Genomic DNA, 24,556 nt, shown 5'->3' on the forward strand with positions numbered 1-24,556 from the left:
TAGCCGTTGTTATCTACCTGGCCCAGGGCCCCTGGCAAACAAAGATACTCCTATCAGGCATGTCTCCGAATAGTAAACGGTAAGAGAGATTCCAAGGCTTAGAGATCAGCTTCCTGAAGCCAAGGCCAGACCTGTACGTGGGAAGGTGACTCTTTCTGCATCCCCACCCCCACACCCATTCAGTTTCTTCTTTTTGTCCCTTTGCTCCCAGGAGGCTGGTGGGAGCATCAGCCTGGACACCAGTGCTCCCCAGGCCTGCCCGGTGATGCACCTGCTGCCAGCCCTTGCTCCTTCAGCAGTTCTAAGTATCTGAGTGATGACTGAGTGTTCAAATTGTAAAAATGTGAAGGCAGAAAACCATCTCCACATGTGTTGGATTTTCCTCTAATAAAACTCCAAGGGCCTTGCATTGATTGTGACAGGCATGAAGGGTCACCTCGGGACTGTTTCTTAACATCTGGGCAGAAATCCCTCTTGCAGTAAGAAATGAGTGTGTTTTCTTTATGAGACGCGGATCAAATACTTGCCTTTCTCCAGTTTTTAAATTCCCAAGTATTAGCTACTCTCGAGTGGCAATTTTTTCTTTTCTAAAATTACTTCTGCTATTGACGCATCTATCTTGCCTACTGCGTGGTGACTTTTTTCTAAAGCAGGGCTCTGTTTTAGGGTTTTGCCTTCTGGCACCCTGCCTGGCACATAATAGGAGCTCAATTAATATTTAAGATGCAAGTCAATACATGTTTAAAACAGTACTAAGTCATACTTTTAGTTCTGAAGTGCAAAAAAAACTAGAAGTCCCTAAATAACCATTTGGGTAATAACAGGATAAAAGTTATATATATTCATATTTTCTTACACTTATGTCAAATATAACTGGAAGGATATACAAAGGATAATGATGTTTACCTGCAGGGAGCAGAACTGAAAAGAACTGGGAGGCAGAGCTGGAAACACTTCCAACAATATAAGTTCATTTATTTTTGGCTGTGCTGGGTCTTTGTTGCTGCGCACGGGATTTCTCTAGGTGCAGCGAGCAGGGGCTACTCTCTGGTTGCAGTGGGTGAGATTCTCACTGAGGTGGCTCCTCTCGTTGTGGAGCATGGGCTCTAGAGCACATAGGCTTCAGTAGTAGTGGTGCGTGGGCTTAGTTGCTCCATGGCATGTGGGATTTTAGGTCCGGGACCAGGGATCAAACCTGTGTCCCCTTCATTGGTAGGCAGACTCTTAACCACTGGGCCACCATGGAAGTTCTTGTATAGCCTTTTGTATATTTTTGATTTTTGAACCATGTGAATGCATTATATATTCCAAATAATTTAACTTAAAAATTCTAGCAGCAGGGCAATGATTTGTAAATCCTTTATTTTAGTGAATATCAAAGGCATTCATCACTACCACGGATCTATTATAGCTCAGAGGAGAGTTACTATCTAGTAAAAACTCCATTGTTATTAAACACTAAAAACAGGAAGAGACTGGAGGGAGTTTAGAATGGGATAAGGAGAGGACAAAAGCTCAGGGGACAGACGATACAAGGTCCTACCCATCCCTGTACCAGGAAATGAACAGACAGAGCAGATCTAACTTAAAGGCTGATCTCTCCAAAAATATTTCAGAAGAGGTCCTGTAACAATCACTCACTGGACCAAAAAAACAGGTCGATGTTTCTCAAAGAGATATTAGGACATGAAAGACCAACTTAGGAACAATATACACAGCACCACGACAGAGCTGGATCACGGCAGCCTGGCTTCAATTAAGACACTACTGTGGACACATCAATCTCTGGGGGCAGTGCTCAGTCACAGCTGTACTGCTGTCCTATGGCATGAAGATGTTGTACACGGTTCTCACGTAGATGTCATCGGGGGGAGGCTTCTTCTTGCTGCCAGGTTCAAGGAATTTCTTAATTGTAGGGATATTACTGATTTTCACTGTGTACTCCTGAAAAGAGAAAACGCAAAAGTTCAAGGCTAAAATTGAACTTGAACTTCAAAGCTGCTCAGTCATGTCCGACTCTTTGCGACCCCATGGACTATACAGTCCATGGCGATCTCCAGGCCGGAATACTGGAGTGGGTAGCTGTTCCCTTCTCCAGGGTATCTTCCCAACCCAGGTATCAAACCCAGGTCTCCTGCACTGTAGGTGGATTCTTTACTGGCTGAGCCATTCTATGAAAATACGGTGCTGCAAAATGGCCCATCAAAGTGTCTGCAATAAATATTTGTTACAGGGATCCAAACAGAGCCATAATCCAACATCTGTTGAGGGGCTGATCTGTTGGTATTATTTACAATCTGCCACAGTGGCTGGGATCTAGACCAGGCTTTATGCAAATCCACACCACGATGTCAACTTTTTTCAGAGACAGCAAAATAAAAAAGATACTTAGAATGGGATTATACTTGCTTAAAGAAAAAAGAAGGACAAAAAAGACATGCTGCTGCTGCTAAGTCGCTTCAGTCGTGTCCAACTCTGTGTGACCCCATAGACGGCAGCCCACCAGGCTCCGCCGTCCCTGGGATTCTCCAGGCAAGAACACTGGAGTGGGTTGCCATTTCCTTCTCCAATGCATGAAAGTGAAAAGTGAAAGTGAAGTCGCTCAGTCGTGTCCAATTCTTCGAGACCCCGTGGACTGCAGCCCACCAGGCTCCTCCGTCCATGGGATTTCCCAGGCAAGAGTACTGGAGTGGGGTGCCATTTAAGTACCTCAAATATATTGCTCTAAGAAGAAAGTTTAAATAGAAATACTTTTAAAATTCATCAGACAGTACAAGTTACATTTTAAGGTTCCGCTTCCTTGGACATTTTTACTTCTATTAACAAATGAATTCTCTTTCCAGCTATGTGTGGACGATGGCCAGTTGCATTTTTGTAACGTAGGGTTCAAGACACCAGATATTCATGTAAACTGCAAAGAAGAAAAAGAAATCTGTTTTCATTCATAGAGTCAAATCTTAACAATTTTCAGTAATTGAAAGGAAAAATCCATTTGATCTGGTAAAAATTCTAAATTATATGGGAACTGAACATCCATTGTCTATAATTATTCTAATAAAATCTTTCAAAATAAAGAGGTCATTTACTTAAAAAGCTACCATTTACCAAATGTCTCCTGTGTACAAAGCACAGCCTTAATTAAGCATGTGTACAAACATTATACAGAAGTATTCACACATATGTCACTAATATTAACAAAAACTCTAGTATGGAATTTGTTCCAAGAGTGTAGTCACGCAGCAAAGTCGAGAGACAACTTCTTTCATGTGTAAACAACTGCTCAGCTCTAAGGGCCTGGGAACCAGAAAACCAATTTCAAGTCTGTACTTTCATTTCATTTTAATAACTAGAATCTAGCTTCCCCGATGGCTCAGTGGTAAAGAACCTGCCTGCCAGAAGCAGGTTTGATCCCTGGATCTGGAAGATCCCCTGGAGAAGGAAAGGAAATAGCAACCCACTCCAGGATTCTTGCCTGGGAAATCCCATGGACAGAGGAACCTGGCAGGGTACAATTTATGGGGTCACAAAACAGTTGGACACAACTCAGAGACTGCACAACACCACCACCATAATGAGAACCAAAAATATTACATACACACACACAAACACAGAGCCAATCAATCAACAGACATTGAAGGAAGGCCTAAGAGTTGTGGGTCAATCTTCTAAAACATTAGTTTATTTACCTGGAGGTGAGGGAAGGCAGACAGGATATTAGGAATTTTCTCTTCTAGAGCCAAAATGGTCTGGAGTAGAATTATGTCTGCAAGACTCAGCTGATTACCAACAAGAAACCTTTGTCCATGACCCCGTAAAACCTGCAGGGTATAAATGTTTTACATCAGTTACAATGGTCGACATGGAGAAACTAATATAGCTATGGAATCAGTGCAGCATCTAAGAGCTGAAACCATGGCCTTTTTCTTTTATCTTTTTACAAATAACATCAACTAAGAGGAAGTTCCCTAAGAGAGAATGAGCAAAAAAGGTGTAGAAATGACAGCATCCATAGGTCTCTGCTTTATAACAGAATGAGACCCCGAAAAGCAGAAGGAAGTATTAATTCTGGATATAGCATCTGGTGCTTTAAAAGGATACAGCTATTCTGTAAATGCGTCAGCAGAAAAGAATTAGTCCTGATGCATTCAGGAGATGGTGGGAAGGATGTAAGAAGTAAGCCACTGGTCCTGTCCAAGGAGTCTAATCTATTTCCCAGTTCTGTGTTTCTATGACTGTCAGGACTCACAGTCGTAAACTAGACACGACAGTGAAGAAGAAAAAAAAAAAGCAGGCTTCCTTTAACATCTAAGATCCCCTGGAGAAGGGAATGGCTGCCTACTCCGGTATTCTTGCCTGGAGAATCCCATGGACAGAGGCTACAATCTGTGGAGTCGCAAAGAGTCAGACACGATGGAGCGACTAATATTTTCACTTCACTTTCAAGACCAAGAAAATTAAAAGAATGAGAATTCATCCTGACTCCCATATTGAGGGTTAGGTGCGGAGATTCACAGGAATAGATGGCGATTGGAAAGAAGCAAGGAACAGGGGGAGACCAGGGGAGAGCCCCTTTGCAGATATGTGTATGTGCGTGCATGTGTGTGTGTATGAGAGAGAGAGAGGGACTCTAAGATGATTCCAAATCAAACAGAGTGACTGGAGCCAGACTGGAGAAAGAGTCTGGAATGTAGTCAGAGGCCAGAGTTCCAGTCCTGGCTCCCACCTTAGGCATGTCACGCAGTCTCTCTGTGGTTCTATTTCATTATGTGTAAAAAGAAGGTAACAGGATTGGTGGTCCAGTGGGTAAGAATCTGCCTGTCAATGAAGGGGACACGAGTTTGATCCCTGGTCTGGGAAGTTTCCACGTGCTGCGGAGCAACTAAGCCCTCGTGTCTCAACTACTGAAGCCCACGCACCCTAGAGCTTGGCAACGGGAGAAACCACCATGATGATAAGCCCACGCGCTACACCTAGAGAGTAGCCCTCATTCACCACAACCCGAGAAAGCCGGTGTGCAGCCACAAATACCCAGTGTAGCCATAAATAACTAACTAAATAAGAAAGTAATAACTTTTAGCCCGTATGTTTGGCGGAGTTCTGACGTAGTCTGACTCACAGGGAGACAGAAGCTGGCAGTGACCCTTATCCGAGACACCTGTTCCTCCCTCACCACAGCCCATTTCTGCATCATCCTATTTTACATTCACAAAGTCCTGCAGGCAAGAGACCATGAAACCAAGGGCAGAAACACTCAGAAAGCACCTCTCTTCCTTCTTATCTACGTCCACGTCAATGGCCAGAGGAAATCTGCCAATTCCCGGCTTTTACTTGCTCTTGTTTTTTAACTGAGGCATTTAAAATAATCCTTCTCCATTGAGGAAAAGAGAGGAGGAGTTGAAGTTCAGTAAAACAGATACCGTAATGAGACAAGAAAGAGAACAAAAGGGAAGAGAAATAAAACAGCCACGGTTCTTCTCTTCATATCCAACTATCAAGTAGGATGGAACGAAAGAAGGAAGGAAGGAGCTGGCTTCTGCTCTCCTGTGTCCTGTACAGGGTGCCACCTGGCAAAGGCAAGCAATGACAGTGCATACAGAGGTGAGCCTGTATCTTGGCCAGAGAGCACGGAAGACTCTGGAAGAGTAGGGGAGGCTCCAAGACATGCTGGCTTTGTGCTGACGCAACCGTCAGCTCTTTGGAACCCAGAGGGCTGGTCTAGCAGGGCTCAGCTTTTACTCTGCCTGAGCAGAAGAGGGGTGTTTTGTGGTCTGGTGATGCTGTCTCCACAGGCTTAGCTGCCACCTACCTTTTCGAACACAGGAAAGTATCTAATTATAGCCTTCTGGGCCATATTAGCCACTTCCTTTTGCTGATCGTCTGGTTTGAGGAAAGGATGCATGATAAGCAGTTCCAGAAGATCCAGGGTCCCCTCCACATACATGTCAATCCTTCAAAACACACACACAAAGCATTTTCTCAGTGGCCCCTCATTGGCTCCCACAGCTAAATATCCAGAATGCTTTTCTCTTACAGCTCGGGCTACTTAAATATCAAGAAGCATTCATCTCCACCTGTCCCTTAACAGCAAAGATGCAAAGTCAATTCTAGTTATAAATCAGAAAACTTCTTCAGAGAAACCCATCACAAATCTCGAAGTACCAGAGTCATGGATGTCCTTTCACCCATGCTCAGTATGGGTACAACTTCACATTTGTAAAAATAGTGGGTACCATTTACAGAATACTTGGTGTGTACGAGGAGTGGTGCTAAATACCCTACATATAATATTTCATTGAATCCTACAGCATTATGAGGAATATACTATTCGTACCCTCATCACACTGGAAACTCATCAGGACACTAGAGCCTAACACTTTGCCCAGGGACATGATCCAGGAGGTACAAAGACCAGGCTCTGAGTTCAAATTATAAGCCAGTGCACAGTATTCTGGGCCTTGAATGTCACAGCAGCTTCTGATTCCCTAATACTCAGTGATAATAGATTTGCAAGAACAGTAAAAAAAAAAATAAAATCAAAACATTTAAGGATGCAGAAACCTCACCACACCCCAGACACAGTCTCTAATACCCAAATTCAATCCTTTCCCCTCATTTTTACTCAGACTCTCTGTACTGACTTTCCAAGTGGTCTTGATGACCTTTCTGGAGGTTTGTTCCTTGTTTGTACTAACGATACAGGACATGCAGTGGACCAGGGGGCTGTGGAGGATGGCTAATGAGCTAAGCATTGCTAGAGGTACAATTGAGAACACCCCGGAGGAGCCACAGTACAGGGTTCTCTCCTTGAGGTCTTTGCCGAAGAGATGGTGCTTGTCTGCGATGTAGTGGAGGATGCTCCGGGTCTGCACCAGCTTCATCCCGTCGATTTCAACCATTGGCACTTGCTGAAACAGCAGGTGGTTACCTGGGAACGGAAGCCCGGAGTTAGACGTGCTCTCTTCCCTTTCCCCCATCCCTCAAAAAATACTCTGCTGAATGGGGCCACAGCCTTAAGAAATAGTGTAAAGCTCCCCCAACTTCATTCAGGGGTGCTGATTTAGCCATAAAACAAGACTTAAAACTAGCATGGACATAAACCTTTCAATTTTCACCCCAGGAAAAACACTTAGTCTCAGTGTAAGGGGTGAGGGGTAACACAGTGAAGACATCTCTTTACAGAGCTGTGCTGGCCAATACAGTAGCCAGTAGTGGCATGCGTATAATTAAGCCTTAATTTAAATTGAACTTTTTATTTTTTTGTGTGTGTGTGTGGCTGAGGCATGCAGCTTGCAGGATCTTAGTTCCCTGATTAGGGATTGAACCTGGGCCCACAAGACTGAAAGCCTAGAATCCTAACCACTAAGCCACCAGGGAACTCTAAATCAATTAAAAATTTTAAAGCTTAATATTTTTTTTGGCTGTGCCTGTGCCATGGGGCATGCAGAATCTTAGCTCCCTGAGTGGAGATTGATTCCAAGCCCCACTGCAGTGGAAGTGCAGAGTCTTAACCACTGAGTCACCAGCAAAGTCCTAAAACTTTTGAAAAATTTAAAAGTCACTTCCTTCGTCCCCATGGACACAAGTGCTCAGGAGTCACGTATGGCTGGTGGCTCCTGCAACGGCCAGTGTAGAACACAACAACCCATCTGTGTAGAATGTCTATGACTGTGTCACTTGGTCAGTCTGATGATGAAGCCCAACGTACAGGCATCCACGTCCACAGCCCACCTACTGCCAAATACGCAGTCACCGGTCAAAAAGTCACTCCTTACTTTCTTCAAGAAGACTGTCTCAAACCCTTTACCTACACCAAACCCCAGGAAGAGTCACAAGCATAGCACACAGCCCAGTCCTGGAGGGCTTGAGGCGGGTTGAGGGCAGATGTATACTCAGCATATGCGCAGTGTCACTCCTGATGGAGACATCACAGCCCTGCAGAGCTGGTCCCTCTCCAGGGATCCCTGAGTTGGGCCTCAGGACCCTGCTGATGGCAAGGAAGGAAGCTGCTTACAGGGGTCTGGGTGTGGAGGGAGGGTGGGACCAGGAGTTAAAGGCAGGCCTTTCACTGCTGTCTCATCCGTTTGGTACTTACTTGAGAAAGCAGCCCAGTGTAAACGGGGACTTTTATCTGCACACTTCAAGCAGATGCTTCAGGTAATATGTAAGAGGTGGAAATTGAGGAGGGAAGGGATGAGGGAGTGGAAGAAAGAGGGGAAAAGGCAGAGGAAGGTCGGGGAGGAGAGAGAGATGGAAAAGGGCTGCTCAGTGGACAGAGGGAAGAACTACTCCCCCTCTGATTGGCTTTTATAGAACTACTGAAAATCAAGTGATTTTCTAGCAATTTCGGCCACTGTTCCCTCTTGCTTATCTGGTTTTAGGATACTGTTCTGGACGTTTAGTGTCAGCTGAATCTTTGTCCTTCCACTTAAATCAGCATTATCGACATTAAAAAATCAGCATTATTGACAGTAATACATTTTTATACTCACCATCCTGCAACTTCTGCAACTGTTCTTTTGTTTCTAAAAATTCTTCGTCAAACTAAATTAAAAAAGACACCCCCCCCCCAAAAAGAAGGGAAATGTCATTATGGTTTTAGGACCAAAAATACCAAGTTAAACTGCCCAAAAAACAGACAGAAAGAACATACTCAGTACCCATATCTTGGTTTCTAAATATCCCTGGGCTCCCAGGGGTAAAATTTGATTCTGTTATGTCAAAAAGTGAGGATGTACTCAAAGACAAACAGATATATGTCAAAGCCCTAGCCACGTTTGGGACAATTCAAGTGATATCAGGCATAGATGAGAATCAGATCAGATCAGTCGCTCAGTCGTGTCTGACTCTTTGCGACCCCATGAATCGCAGCACGCCAGGCCTCCCTGTCCATCACCAACTCCCGGAGTTCACTGAGACTCACGTCCATCGAGTCAGTGATGCCATCCAGCCATCTCATTCTCTGTCGTCCCCTTCTCCTCCTGCCCTCAGTCCCTCCCAGCATCAGAATCTTTTCCAATGAGTCAACTCTTCACATGAGGTGGCCAAAGTACTGGAGTTTCAGTTTTAGCATCATTCCTTCCAAAGAAATCCCAGGGCTGATCTCCTTCAGAATGGACTGGTTGGATCTCCTTGCAGTCCAAGGATCAACCAAAAAAATCCTTGTGTCCATAAATGATGATTCAAAAAAAAAAGAAGAAAGAAAGCTCTCTTTTCCAGAATTAGCACTAATTAATGCAGAATTGTTCCTAATTAATGATAAAATTAGAAAATCACCAATTTTCACCCTATAATGTAATAACTGACTCTGATAAGGATCAAGATGCTGAAATCGTTGGGTCATTGGGCATAGAGTATTTACACAAAGCATCATCCCGCAGGTTACTTATTATGACAAAGAAAAAATGTCTCTGCAGATGTGGAAATCCCACCATCCACCTACCCAAGTGGTCAAGCTCAGTTCTCCACTGGGGCCACCCTGAGGCATCCCACGCTCTCTGCTGGGACAGTGAAGATACAGCGACCTGCAGAAACAGCATCCCAACCAGTTTAACCTGGACGGAGCTGCAAGGTGAGACGGGGGCGTATCCAGAATGTGCGACACTCTGCAGTATACAAATGGTCTGCACTCTTTCCAACCTCCAGAACTGTTTTTTTTAAGCTCCTCCAGGATGCGCAGGTTTGGAAGCCAGTTGGGGGGACAGACTTTCTGCCTTTGCGGCTCCCTCTCTGTGGTCTTCATCACTTGTCTGGCTCCCGTTTTCCTAGACATCCATCTACTTCCCGACTGAAAGCATGAGCCCTGCTCTCAAGGGCAAATCTTTATTTACAAGGGATTCGACTGTAGCTAGGTAAACCTCCTCTGAAAATTCTTTAGGCCATTTGGCCTCCAAGTCACATTACTGACTCTTTATTTCTCTTGGCAGAAATTCATACAAGAGATTCAATTCCTCCATCACACATTCCTTCTCTGTTAAGTGAAGAGTATGAAAGAAAAGAACAAAATGTAGATTCTGCTCTAGATGAAAAGAGAATAGAGACAACCACCAAGTGTCTAAATCTTGATTAGATCTTGGATGAGGGAGTGGTAGTTATAACTACTAAAGAGATACATTTAACAGCTATATAGACATTTGGGGCACAAGAGGCAACTTCTGAATTTGGGTTGTATATAATATGTTGTAAAACTGATGTTATTTTCTTAGTTGTGACAATGATATTACAGTTATGGGGACAATTTTATTTTTTTCTTAACAGGAAGACACATGCTGATGTCTGCAACTTACTTTCAAATGATTAAGAATAAAAAAAAGCAGAGACAGAGGAAGGAAGGAGGCAAACAGCAAAATGTTAGCACCTGGTAAGTTTAGTTGAAAGGTATCCATTTTACTATTACAACTTTTCTGTAAGTTTTAAAGTTTCCAAACTAAAAGTTTGGGAGGAAAAGAAACACTGGAAAGTCCCTTTTCTTGTGACATATACAACATGCTCGAATATACTGATGTCCTTCTCATGCCCATTGAGGCCCCAAGTCCCTGGGTGGTTCCCAGTCGAGCCTGTGCCTTGCGCTGCCCCTCACCCCATGTCATCCCAGGAAGGACAGAGCCGCAGCACAGGCCTGGCCATTCTTTCGTCTACCTCACCTAGTCGACCAGAGGGGCATCAAGATGATGGGGTGAAGGCATGGCTTCTCCTATTCCCAGCCCTCCTGTGTGAGGAGAGGGCCTCGGTGCCCCTAGAGGCACTCCATCTGGCGCCCAGGAAACAGTAGCCTCAGGGTAAGAATGTTCTGGGAGTTTGAATGCTCAGGCCGTCAGCTGTGATGCCGAGGTGTTTCCACTGCACCACTGCTCTCACACTTTAATGAGCCTGATCATGTATAAAGCACATGAGAAAGCGTGTGTATGTGCCAGAACCCAGGCCCATCCCTCAAAGACTCACGTCCAGTAGCTGGGAGAGACCAGGAATGTGCATTAAAAAAAAAAAAAAACAAGACTTTCCAAGCAACGTGGATGGACCTAGAGATTAACATACTAAATGCAGTAAGTCAAAGAAAAATATCATCTGACACCATTTATATGTGAAATCTTGAAAAAAAATGCCACAAATGAACCTGTTTATAAAATAGAAACACGTTCAGACATAGTACACAAACTTATGGTTACCAGCGTGGGGAAGAGGGCGCAGGAGGGACACATTAGGGGTTTGGGATTAGCAGATATACAAAATATTAGTAGTATTAGCAGATATACAAAATAGATAAACAACAAGGATCTAATGTATAGTGCAGAGAACTACATTCAGTATCTTGTAATAACCTATATCGGAAAAGAATCTCAAAAATATTTATAACTGAATCACTTTGCTGTACACCTGAAATAGTATAAATCAAATATACTTCAATAAAATTTCTTTTTAATTCCTTCCAAATGCCTCCGATTCTGGTTTTTGACTCCTGGGAACATGTAGCAAAATGCATGCTCTCTCTCACTAGAGAAACTCTCTCGTGTCAAACTTTATAATACTATTGGTCTGTAAGAAGAAACTGGCACCGGAACAGGAGGTGAGACGGCGGGAGACGGAGGAAGGTAAAAAGCGCAGGAGGCTGAGCTTGGAGGAGCTGGAGACTGTCTGGGGGCTGCCCTGGGGCTGTAAGGACAGACAGTGTGTGGTTTCTGTCCACACAATCAGCGGTCTCTGTTCCCTGACGGGGTGCTGGTCCCCCAGGGGATCCTCTGGAGACGTGCCCCCATCCACATCATGCACTCCCTCCCTCTCCACACACCCCCTTCTTCTGAGCGAACTGCCCAGAAGTCCTGAATGAGGAGTGTGTGGCCTTCAAGTCTTCTCTCTTTTTTTTTTTTGGTTATTTTTTTAATATAAGTTTATTTATTTTAATTGGAGGCTAATTACTTTACAATATTGTATTGGTTTTGCCATACATCAACATGAATCCGCCACGGGTGTACACGTGTTCCCCATCCTGAATCCCCCTCCCACCTCCCTCCCCACACCATCCCTCTGGGTCATCCCAGTGCACCAGCCCCGAGCATCCTGTATCCTGCATCGAACCTGGACTGGCGATTCATTTCACATATGATATTATACATGTTTCAGTGCCATTCTCCCAAATCATCCCACTCTGGCCCTCTCCCAGAGTCCAAAAGACTGTTCTACGCATCTGTGTCTCTTTATGTCTTCTCTTTTACACTGTTCATTCCCCCTCTTCACAAGGAGGATCTGACCGGGTTTGGGGAGTCTTTGGGCAAATGAAGCTCCAAGCAGCCAAGACGCAGCATCCAGGACACAGCAGGGTCTGAGGACTCAAACCAAGTATGAGTTGGAAGATGCTGACTCCTGGAATTAGGCCAGGCTGCCTCCCAGCAGGTGTGAGGCACCTGGTTACTGGGATGTGTGTGCTTTACATGTCAGGCTCTACCTGACACTGTGACCCTGGAAATCACGAACTCACCCAGCTGCTGTAGCCCGGCCCTCCTGACTATTGCAGACGTGACTGAACACAGATGTGGCTGAAAATGTCTTTGGGCGCAGACATGGGAGGGATCCCTGAAACCAACTTTGGGGCATTGCTCCTGTAAACCACGTGGTCAGCCCTCATGAGGGAGGCCAGTCTTTCTCCTGGTTAGAGAACCTGGTCAGAGTGGACTTGAGACCCATGCCCCACACTGGGCTAAGTAAGTACCCTACCCTACCTGCCTGCCTGGTCTGGGGGAGGTAGATAATAGGACTCATGCTCCCTTTTGTTTAACTTACTTAGGGTTGGGTTGCTATGAGTGTAACCAAGAATCCTGACCCACAGCTGAGTAGGAAGCACAGAATGAAGCTAGGGAGGAAGGGATTCGGACAAGGGCTTCCAGTATCTACATATACAAGACAGCAACTGCAAGCTCAGAAGCACACAGGGTCAGACAGGTGACATAAACAAGCCAAACAGGCTCAAGTCAAGGGATCAAGAACTGTTGCCCTCTCTTCTCAACACAACTAGAGAAAGTGTTCTGAGATCATAGGGAATGGTGGAGACTACATAAACTAGAAAGGTCCATCTGCAGGGGCTGTCCCTCTTAGAGTCAGCAACGGCTGCCCTATGAAAATGAGGCCCTAGGAGCATCAGATCTTCCAACTTCTCAAGAGAAGTCAGAAATCAGAATCTGTATATAAAAATGGTATCAACTAACAGAAAACTGTAAAATGCTGTGTGGTGAGATATAATTACAGGCAAGGAAACCAAAGCCTAACCAAACCAATAAATAAAAAACAAAACCCCAAACCCAACTATGTTCATTTATCACCTTTGGAGTTTGGTAGGGTCATGACTCATTATTCTGAAAATTGATAGAATCAAGCATTTATTCTGCTTTTCTTAAGTGAACTGTAATGTGCTTTAAGGTAATTAAGAACATAACCAGTGAACAAATACTCTTTATAAGAGAATCACAGTTCAACTTAGGTGAAATAACAGAAATAGAAAAATCACCATTTTGTAACCCCTAACAACGGTGATGATCAAGGCTGCAAAGACGGTGGCTGAAAGGGTAACAGAGGAAAACTTCATACTGTGGGAACAGGCTGATGTCAAGGAAACACAATGATCACACTCAGCAACGCTGAAAACGAGACAGGTTGACGTCATGTGCCCATGATGTCGCATATGAGAAACATGTTCACACTACCACTTTTGCTGCAGTCTGGCAGGGAAAAAAAAAGAGAAGGAGAAAAAGGAGCCTGGATTTGATCAGACTTCTGGATCCAATTAGTAGTTTACAGGAAACAGACAGAAGAGGGGAACAGGTTAAAATGAGAGTAAATCCATCAAATTCAGAATGAGGGGCATTTGACAAGCAGTTACTTCCACAAGTCGCCCCAGGAACAACCACAGACACGCACCCAAATCGTGACTACTAATATCTGTTTTATGTTTCTATCAAGAAGCAGCTCCAAGAACGGAGCAAAAATAAGACCAAAACCACTGTGGGCCAAAGGATATGGGCATGCAGGGGCTTCAAGCCTGAAGTCACTAAAGTAAATAGGAAACAGATCTAAACCTAGAGATTTTATAGTCACCAAGTTCTGGGTGTAATTGGCAAATTGCAGGTTCATGCCTGTTTTCCTCATCATAAATACTTACTGGTGGTAGATCAGAAGCAAATGATTAAGGCTTAAAGTAAAAGAGAATTTCATCAACTACACTCCATTTAGAAAAAGAAAAATTCTTGAGAGGAAGGACTCTTCTGACTCACTGAAGCAGGTCTGTAATATTACCGGGAGAGGACAGAGCTCAACGTTATAAGACAAATCTGTGCAGAAACACCAGTATAGCTAGGGTACCTCGACTCCGGCAGCAGCTAACACCCATCGCACAGATTCCATCCGGCCTCGTCCGTTGGGATAGTGGAGCTTGGGTTTCGTGGCCATCACGGCCTTTCAGGTTTTCTGAAATACAAACGCAGCACTCCTCGCAAAAGAACAGCCTCAATTTCGCGTTCTCAGTCCAGTATTCAGGGGCTAACTGAATATTCAGGGTTTTGACAAACTGGGGGGTTCTGTGGGGGTTGGGGGAGGAGGGATTTTGTGGGTTTCTGTTTTTTGTTTTTAAACTGCGTTTGCCCTCAATCAATAAAAACAGACTACCATTTTAAAACCTTAAAAAACAACCACCACCTTTGCCTTTCAAATAGTTTCATAGCTTTATGATTTATTATTCTGGATCTTGGGAAGCGGGGGGCTATTTCCTGTAAAGACATTTGGGCTAGCAGCACAGGACTTCACAGAATCACCACACCATATACTTTGACCTTGAAAATCTCAGATTTCCCAAATTCGGCCTGTACAGGCCAGACCAAGGACCGCAGAAGAGACGTCCACACCCATGGAACCTCTGCAAAAATTCACTTTCACACTCATCAGATTCGAGCCTCACAGCAACAGAAGAAGGAGGGGTCAATTATTACTATTGTCCGCAAGACGTGCGTCTGCGGGCAGGGCCCGGGGTGGTGGCCCCAGGCCCTGCACACCCCCGTCCCCCCTGGATAGAAGCCCCCAGGCCCTTCTTGCGCCCAGGCCACCGCTCGGCACCCAAGACAGGCTCTCAGCGCTCCGCGCGGCCGCTCAGTCCGCGCTGGGAGACCATCAGAGCTTGCCTTCCACCCAGGGCTCTGGACTGCACAGAACGGGTTAATAAGGATACGCACGCCGACCAAGCAAGACCCCTCACCCCAACCCAGGGGTCCGTGTCTGCCGGGATAGGAACAGGGCCGCGGGAGCGAGACAGGGATAGATAGGATGAATGCGGGGTGATTCCAGGATGAGGAAGGAGCGTGAGAGACTCGGAGCCGCGAGAAACAAGAAGAGGGGGGAAGGGGAGGTGGGAGTGACAAGAGGGAGACAGACCTGGCTCCACTCGGAGTGACCAGAACCGCACAAAGGCGCCCAGCGAGCGGTCTGCAGCCGGGGGACCCGAGGGCGCCGGTGGGCGAGGCTCCAGAATATTTCACCAATAGAGACGGCAATATTTAGCATGCTCCACCCATCTGCAAGGCATGCTGGATGATACGCAAACAACTCCAAATCAAGCCCGTTTTAACAGCAATTTTTGCAATTTGAGGGAATAATTTTTAAGTGTTAGTTAGGTTTGGACCTTAGTTTAAGATATATTTTAGAGATCCGGCATTTAGAAAACAAAGAAAAAGTCGACATATCCTTAAAGACAGAAGTTTCTTGTAGTTTATATACTGCGCGAACTACCATGGTGTTTCGGATGTGAGGGCGATCTGGTTGCGACATCTGTCACCCCATTGATCGCCAGGGTTGATTCGGCTGATCTGGCTGGCTAGGCGGGTGTCCCCTTCCTCCCTCACCGCTCCATGTGCGTCCCTCCCGAAGCTGCGCGCTCGGTCGAAGAGGACGACCATCCCCGCTAGAGGAGGACCGGTCTTCGGTCAAGGGTATACGAGTAGCTGCGCTCCCCTGCTAGAACCTCCAAACAAGCTCTCAAGGTCCATTTGTAGGAGAACGTAGGGTAGTCAAGCTTCCAAGACTCCAGACACATCCAAATGAGGCGCTGCACGTGGCAGTCTGCCTTTCTTTTGACTATTTTACAATTTTTCTATTAATATGTAACATTATTAGAACTTAATTTCACACTTTGTGTGTGTAAAATGTATAATGAATGTTTATACATACTTACATATAATACGGAGAAGGCAATGGCTCCCCACTCCAGTACTCTTGCCTGGAAGACTGCAGTCCATGGGGTCGCACAGAGTCGGACATGACTGAAGCGACTTAGCAGCAGCAGCACATATAATACAATTAATACATAATTGTATATAGTTTATTCTTCATGTATTTTTAATTTATATATATATGTATTTCCTCTTTCCTCCTTTCTTCCTTGACTCAGTGAATCCTCTTGAGCCTCTCCTTCATTTCCTACACTTTCGACAAAACTGGTTTAATCCACAGCACCTTCTTGGATGGGAGGAAGTGGGGGCCTTGGGGTAGAGGTGTCAGTGGGGCTACAACTATAATCTGGGTGGTAATTAAGCTAGAGCTTTAAAAAATATTTTAAGACTATCAAAATTATTATAGAAAAATTCACACAAATTTTAAGGTTAAAAATGTATGCCTCCAAAAGGCCTATTTCTTGTTTCCTGAGGCAGCCTCTCCTATTTCGCAGACTATAGATGTTGATTATTGTTTTCACCCAGGAGGGGTTCTTGAAATTACCTGGCTTGAGAAGCCTGTGCTGCTGATCAATTACAGCAACTGACAAGATCAGATTTTATTTTCTGTAGATTTCTCTGGCAGAAACAGGGAGAATGAACTGGGACTGTTCAGGGTGGGGAAAGAGAAACCTGGAAATATCCGTGTGTATTATAGTATAGCATCATAAATTAGAAGAAGATAGATAAGAAAAGGTAAGATATTAAGGGGGTGGATGGGAGGAAGAGAAGTCTAAACTGATGTCCTCTCCCTAAGCACACACACACTTTCTTTTCCATCCTCCTTATTTACTTTTCTGAACATTTATTGTCATATAATATACTATATATTTATTTTGTTATCTATCTGGAATTTTGATAGAATGTAAATTCCAACAGGTTAGGGAGTTTTCATATTTCTTAAAATGTACCTTTGTATACCCTGATCCTAGAATAATGCTTAGGGCAGAGAAGACATTCAGAGAACACTTGTGGAAACAAACAATGAACGATGCTTTGGTTTCTAGCTCCATAGAGATTTGGGGGACATAATGAATGGGTTTGTCTTTTATTCTCACAAGCCACACACTTGTAAATGTCACTAGACAGTTGAAAGGCCAGTGGGAGGTTAGGGTTAGCAGATATAAGCTGTTACATATAGAATGGATAAACAACGAGGTCCTACAGTACAGCACAGAGAACTATATTCAATGTCCTGTGATAAACCGTAAGGGAAAAGAATAGTAAATAAGAATTATGTATAACTGAAGCACTTTGCTGTATAGCAGAAATTAACATAATACTATGAATCAACTATACTTCAACTAAAAAAATAAAATTCTATTTTTTTTTTTTTAATTTAAAAAGAGGCCAGTGACAACTCAGAAGAGAGGACTGAGATGGATTAATCTGGCAGTAAAACAAAGTATCCAGAGCAAGTGTGTAAAGTAAGAAGAAAAGCAAACAAGAACAGCTGGGCACCCCTAGAACAGGAAGTCATTTTCAAACAGGAATAATAGTACATATTCAATTTCATCTTTCTAATTCTGACTTAACACAGACATTACTCAGTTTGACATAGGTAGGCAAGCCATATTTTTCAAACCTGCTGGAGGTGGTGATCTTTATCAATTTTTTCCAACTCACCTTTCTGCAAAGATTCACTTTCATTGAACTATACAGGAAGAGCACTATTATCAACTTTGTTGATCAGTTAAATCTCTATATCTATTTGCTTCTTCTAATTGGTTGAACCATATCAAATTGCTGGTATTTTACTATTTTCTTCTTTAAAAAAAAAAAAGGACACTTCTATGTCCAACCTAATAGAAGTTACATCATCCTAGCAATCTTGTTTACCTGAAAGAGAAACTAAGGCAGTGTCATAAGACTCTCATTAAACATGCTTGTGGAGAAATAAAAAAAAATCCTGTTTAATTCTGCCACTCTATGAAAGTACCCTTAGGTCATTCTGCTCCTTGGAAGCCCCTGAAATTATTTTATTCCTGGAGACCCTTGGAGTTGCTCTCAACCTTGGACAGTCTTATTCTCGGTGTCTTTCTACCTACTGGATATATATATTTAAATTCAGAGGCCATGGGAACTTGTCTCAGCCTTTGACCCTTCCCCCCCACCCACTCAGTAGCAGGTAAAATTGCCTTAACAAAAATCAAGAGCTTTAAAAATCAGTTTAAGAGGAGCTTTTCTAAGTAAACATTCCAGAAAGAGAGTCACAATGGTTTAAATTCAGTCCCAGCTGTTCTAACAGCAGGCTTTGATAGCAGGAAGGAAGACTGAGAGCTTGAATCTGTGGGGCATCTGAAGGGCTGAGGGGAGATGGGGGGTCATTAGACGAACGGGGTGATGACACACTCAGGTTGGGGGTGTTCTCGTGGGCTAGGGCACATCTGTGGATTCATGGGGTGATGACACACTCAGGTTGGGGGTGTTCTGATAGGCTAGGGCACATTTATGGATTCACCAATACAAGGTTGATTGGTAAATCATTGTCCCTCAAAATTCTTTCAAGGACTCAAAGAATGTTTGGTAAATGAATTTTCTGTGGAATCCTGTATGGAATTCATGAAGGTATGAGCTTCTTTTGAAGGTTTATACTGTACATGTTTATATTGTACATGTGACTATACTGTGAAAGCTAGAAAAATACAAGGTAGGTATTTGTCATGATGAAATCAGCAACAAGAAATTGTTTTGATGTGCTTTTTGTTTTGTCAAAATATTCCTAGTCACCTAATTGGCTAAAAGCTAAATTTAAATAGTCTCCACATTGCAAAATACCGCTTCCTACTGCTGGTCTAAGTATATGCTATCAATTTCACAGCAGTAAACACTCTAATAGGTGTTAAGAAATTATAAAATATGAAAATTTCAAATTAGGAAATAGTAATGTTATTGTTTGATGGAAGAACATAACAACAAAAACAGAACACTCAAATCAATTTTTCTTAAACTGTAACTTTATTTGGAGCAGAATTTTCCTTAAGTAAAGTTAACATTTTTAAACACCTTAGGACAAACTATTCAAAAAGGAACATTTTATTTCAGAAGGGGCTTGAGTAAATAGTTTTCAGTCCTCCTATCTTCTCATCATTATGAATATTTGCTTTATAATTAAATATATTCTTAGTTGCTCCCTTGTAATCAAATCAGGTGACGAAATTGCTGTCAGTACTGAACTATCCAAGATCAGAAGACTATTCAGGCCATTTTAAATTCACATTAGCAGTGTCTGTAAGAAACTGATAATACAGATTAAGGTGATATTTGCCCCCCCAGTTTGTCTTCTGTTGGTTTCCATGAGAAGGTCCTCACAATAAATTATATAAAATACAGTACTTTGGTTGGAAATTGTAAAAATAATTCTAAAAATTAACCACATATCTTAAACAAGTTGCTACAGTATGCTTTAAATGATAGAAAATAATTAGTACATCAAACATTTTCTTATAAACATATTGCTTTGGATCACACACTGAGCTAAAACATACAGCCTGTATTCTTTTTCTCTCCTAAATGGCACAAAACAATGGCTTGATGCCACTTCGTAAGAAAACATGGTGCCTGTGAACTCCAACAGTACTGGTGATTTGTACTTAAAAACAATTCTGTTTTACATGGCTTGTCTGGAGTCAAGTGTTTAATTTTTTATCATTCCAGAATATGACACAGCATCCGTTTACTAGACGTTTATGGTCCTTGAAGCAAGAGATCTGTAAGAAACTGCTTGAGAAAATCGGTTTTCTTCCTATTTAAATCATATATGAGCTGGCTGAGGGCTTAGTAATTAATGGCAGCTTACTGTGAAATGAACAATCACACGAAGAATAGCTTTTAGGCTCATGCGACTTTCCCTGCAGTTCACACGCATACCCTTTGGCATAACCACTGTCACTGAACCCTTGGGCACTATACCATCTCCTGAAGTCCCCTAAAACTTTATGCCTGACATGAGGTACAGTCGTGGGTAGGTATAGTTAAACTTATCATTCCTCTTGGTGTCTTGTAGATTTTATAATCTTATAGTAACTAAAAATACAAGAAACAGGCAGTATTTTCTTTTTACTTAACAAAGTATTGGTGACTTTTCCCTTTCTACAGTAATCAGCTTGTATGCTCAGTGCATCCTTTACCCATTTCAGGGTGAGAATAAAAGAGAACTTTAGAGGATTTTGCTAGTTCTTTAGAACTGATCTTGTTTTTTTCAGCCTTCTATTTTACTCAATGCAGTGTCAGCTTCTTGACTTTCAAATGAATAAGGGAAATTGTCTGCTGATAAACAAAGGAAAGAGGAAGAGGATGAAAAGACAAATATTTTCTGTATTGAGGCCCTACAAAAGTAATAGAAAAACAATTTTATAATGTATAGTAACCAGGTAAGTAGGTTTTCCAATTAAAATGTAATGACCTTAATATAAGCTAGAGGACCAGGAATATGGCATTCATAATCCATCTGGTTCTCTAGAGGGTATTTACGATTTTAAACCAGCTCTCTAGCAAGGTGGGTAAGCGTTCAGATTAACTTACTTTTTATTCCTAATACAGAAAGGGGAAATAAATATTAACCGCATAGTAAAGGACTCATCTCTGAAAACACATTCTTTGTTGATTGAGATAATGAGAATATAATACAGAAATAAATTCAGCTTCAAGTTGTGCTTACATATACATATTTATTTCCTGAAGCTTTGCTGCCAGTTTGTTAACAGGAAAATATGACCTCTCAAATCCACATCTATCATTTGCTTTTCTCATGCCCCCAGCAATCATGGTGCTTGGTTAAGTACCTTTTTGAGTCAGATTCTCGAAGACACAAATTGCTCCCTGATTTTAGGTGAGGGCCCTTTGGGAACCATGGGCTGCAACATATTATTAATACATCAACACAGAAATGTATCCACTTATTAGGCTGAACCATATCAAAGTACCAATATTCATTTTCACCTATCATTTTAACTTACAAAAATGACAATTTCATTGACTCCACTTGCTATATCCTAGAACCAAACAAAAGTGACTTGAGCCCTGGGAGAAAGTGAGTCTATACACTCTAGAGATGATGTCGCGTTCACTGGCAGTGACCTTCTTTCTTGTCTTTCAGGTAATTACGAGTGGAGGTGAGTGTGCCTGACAGAGTGGATCAGAGTGGACTTCCTTTTTCTGTCTCCAAACTAGCTTTGTCATTTTCAAAACTGCTGTAAACATTCCTCTCAATGGAACAGCCTCTGCCCAATGGAGTTCTCACTGTTGAAAGAAACTACACAAGGGTTTAGAGTTCTTCAAATGTGGCACGTGACGGACACTTGACATCATGGTAACTGTGGCTTCACAGACCAGTGGGACCTCTGCCATCTATTTTTTTCTTGCTCCCCAAATTGCCCTGATAATCGGACCAGAGGGCAGACAATGACTATTCATCGTCTATCTCTGGCCAGGCCTGGAGGACTGAGCTAAATGCAACATTCTAAGGGTTGTGCTACTTTGAAACTTTGCTTTTGGGTCATGTATCTTGGCAGGGATATAAGTTTAAGTCACTGTGTTAACCTTTATGTGGAGAACCTTTTGGCTTCAAAAGCTTCCCTTTTATGGGTACTTATAGAAAGTGACTTCAAAAATGGAAGAAAATAGAATGTGATGGCATAGCTTGGTTTCAGCTGGATTATCACCAGCCACCAAAAAACGCGTTGTAAACATTTCTAAAAATATTTACTTAGAGTTTTTTCATCTGGGGAGTAAAAAGAAAACAAAGTGAATTATGTAACAGTACTTTCAGAACAGCACAGCGGTATTAAAAAGTCAAACCAATAACACGGTATTGAGAAACGGCAGATGGTCAGTTTTCTAGCGCTGACATCAGTCCAGAAAAGCTTAAAGTACCGAACATGCCACATTTAAAATTTAACCACTTCACAAATATCCACACACATTGAAGAAATAACCCTTTATCGCGTAGCTGTAAATTGCACCCCTGTTGCAATACTGCATCAATATTATTATATTTTTAAAAATCTGTATAAAATATTATCTGGAACCCCAAAGGAAAATCAATTAATCTTTAAAAAGTTCCTTACAAAGTTGACTGTATAAAATGCTAAAACATAATCCATATATACAAAATGCTGCTGTTTAAGAAAATAATGGGACCCAGTTTTAGAATAAAATAACTTTGTACAAAAAAAAAGTACTGCATTCAAATCAATATTAAAAAAAAAAACTTTAAAAAAGAATATTGAAATGTCTCAGTTCAGAAGAATAACTATAAAGTGTTTGCTTTTCCACCAACCGAAAGTCTCTTGCAGGTGGAATACCAGCTGGCCAAGGGACAGGGTCCTACTGTGCCCTACAAAAGGTTTCGTGACAGTCATCGCCGAGACGCGTACTTAGCGATCCAGTCCGTCCTGCCGTGTACAGGCTGGGCGGCTGGAGGCCGGGGCAGCAACCCAGGAGTGCTTCTAGGCTGGGTGTGGAAAAACGGTCGTCCAGGATGAGGTCTCACAGCCTTCAAGGAAGAATAGCCTGTAGGGAAAGAGAAGGGTGGGTCTGATTGATTTGGGCCCAGACAAAGTACAGCAAAGAGCATCTTGGTGACATAAATATCAGAAAAGCAGAGCTCAAGAGAAGCCACGCCCTTGGAGTTGGCCCTCCCAATTAAGGACACCCTCATCCTGTATCAGGCAGGCCAGAGACACTCGTATCATTCCGGTGTGTGCTCAGTCATGTCCAGCTCTTTGCGGCTCAATGGACGGTAGCTCCCCAGGCTCCTCTGCCCATGGAATTTGTGGTGGTTTAGTCGCTGAGTTGTGTCCAACTCTTGCAAACCCTTGGACTGTAGACCCTCAGGCTCCTCTGCCCATGGAATTTTCCAGGCAAGAATACTGTAAGTGGGTTGCTATTTCCTTGCATCTGCCAGGCCCATTCTGCCTGCAGGCCCACGCACTAAGAGCCCAAAATACAGAGTTTGCTTGTTCATCTCCTGTAGATCTTTACCCAATGGCTCCTCTGCAGTGAGGTCTCCTTCGGCCGCCCTGTGTAAAATGCCCGTCTGTACCCTACACTCCTGCCCCCATGCTTCCTGCTCCCTGCTTTATTTTCCCCTTAGCACTTTGGAACATCTTATTTGGTTTACTTGCTGTCTGTGCAGTACAGGTTCCAGGAGGACAAGGAATTTTGTTGTCTCCTTCATTTGTGGATCCTAGGCCTACCACGTTTGACACAAAGCACTTGTTTAATAAGTATTTTTGAATAAATTCACAAATAATAATAATCCCAAATAGAACTTACCCGGGGAAGGGTCGGGAATAGGTGCCAAGTGGACCCTCTGCAGAGCAGAACTGATTTCTTTTTTCAGAAAGGAAGGGATATAGTTTCCAGCCAGTCCACTAGAACTTGTAGAGCTGGAACCAACTGATTTGCAAAAGAAAAAGCTCATTACTGCAAAGATATGCACAGGACACCGACAAGGGGAAAGGACAGGGGCGCAGGGCAACAGAGAACTGGGTTTTGATTTTCAGGGGGAAAAGCATTAGGAAAGAGGGAATTCGGAGCAGAACATTCCACCACACCACACTGTTAGAAAGACGGGGGGATGGGGGGCGAGGTGTACAGACAGTGTTGAGACTGTGGCCTGCACCCACAAGGAGGCTGGTGGGTTTGTTCGTTAAAAAAAGGAGACATTTAGAATTTTCTTTCTTTTTGTAATAATCAGTTTAACCTGTTCTGGAATTTTCTTTTTTCCACTCAATAATATAGAAGAGTTAGCCTTCCATGTTAGTATGGACGAATTTCAGAGTATGGTTAAACCATAACTCATTTAACCATTCTCTTATTGATCAGCATATAGGTTTCTCTTATTGATTAGCATACAGGTTATGTTAATTGTTTAGCCATCATAAGTAATTCTACACCAGAGATATTCTTGTCCAGAACCAGAAAATCAGTCATTATTAAAATTCACTAAATACATTCACTTTTTATGTCATTTCTGCCTTGAGAGTGTTTTAAGGGCAGGAACTGGGTCCTACTCATCTTAGTGTTCCAGGAGGTCCATGGGAAGCCTTACTCATAGCAAGTAATCAATACCTGCTGTATGGGTGAGCATCTATAATGAGCCTTATTACGAAGGCTCAAAGGTGCATGTGGAATAATGAAGGATGTTATACAAATAACACAGATCCACTAGGAAGTTAGACCCATTAGGAAGAGCACATGAGAGGAAGAGTTGTTCTGTGTCTTCCCAACACAGAGCATTCTTGGCAACTACTTAAGGCAGAGTGGAAAAAACAGTCTGGAGCTCATGTATCAGGAGCTGTGTTGGTCAGCTG

The 24,556-nt window shown here is 42.9% G+C and overlaps 2 protein-coding genes across 3 annotated transcripts in view; both read right to left on the reverse strand.

Annotated features, from left to right (window-relative positions):
• Positions 1 to 1,345: 1,345 nt before the first annotated feature.
• Positions 1,346 to 15,420, reverse strand: GSTA4 (glutathione S-transferase alpha 4). 2 transcript variants are annotated; one of them, XM_059880389.1, is made up of 7 exons: positions 14,344 to 14,433; positions 9,440 to 9,521; positions 8,490 to 8,541; positions 6,793 to 6,925; positions 5,807 to 5,948; positions 3,687 to 3,818; positions 1,346 to 1,944 (listed from the first exon to the last, which is right to left on the reverse strand). In XM_059880389.1, exons 2-7 carry the CDS (start codon positions 9,482 to 9,484, stop codon positions 1,822 to 1,824), a joined length of 627 nt encoding a protein of 208 aa, XP_059736372.1. In that variant the 5' UTR covers positions 9,485 to 9,521; positions 14,344 to 14,433; the 3' UTR covers positions 1,346 to 1,821.
• A 5,468-nt stretch (positions 15,421 to 20,888) lies between these two features.
• The window catches only part of CILK1 (ciliogenesis associated kinase 1), a 43,297-nt gene continuing 39,629 nt past the window's right edge, over positions 20,889 to 24,556 (reverse strand). Inside the window, 2 exon segments of the mRNA NM_001098887.1 lie at positions 20,889 to 22,751; positions 23,517 to 23,639. Of these exon segments, the coding sequence (NP_001092357.1) occupies positions 22,597 to 22,751; positions 23,517 to 23,639 (278 nt within the window). The 3' untranslated portion in view covers positions 20,889 to 22,596.

Source organism: Bos taurus, chromosome 23 (assembly GCF_002263795.3).
Source record: "Bos taurus isolate L1 Dominette 01449 registration number 42190680 breed Hereford chromosome 23, ARS-UCD2.0, whole genome shotgun sequence".
Taxonomy (NCBI): Eukaryota; Metazoa; Chordata; class Mammalia; order Artiodactyla; family Bovidae; genus Bos; species Bos taurus.

What these genes read in the sequence shown, in the direction of transcription:
- GSTA4 (XM_059880389.1), bottom strand. Translation starts at nt 9,484, where the DNA reads ATGCCTCAGGGTGGCCCCAGTGGAGAACTGAGCTTGACCACTTGG. An exon ending in GACCTCAAGGAGAGAACCCT is followed by an intron (nt 5,949 to 6,792) that starts GTACTGTGGCTC and finishes TGTGTTTTGAAG; the next exon opens with GATTGACATGTATGTGGAGG. An exon ending in CTGCCTTCCCTCACCTCCAG is followed by an intron (nt 1,945 to 3,686) that starts GTAAATAAACTA and finishes TTCTCTTTTCAG; the next exon opens with GAGTACACAGTGAAAATCAG.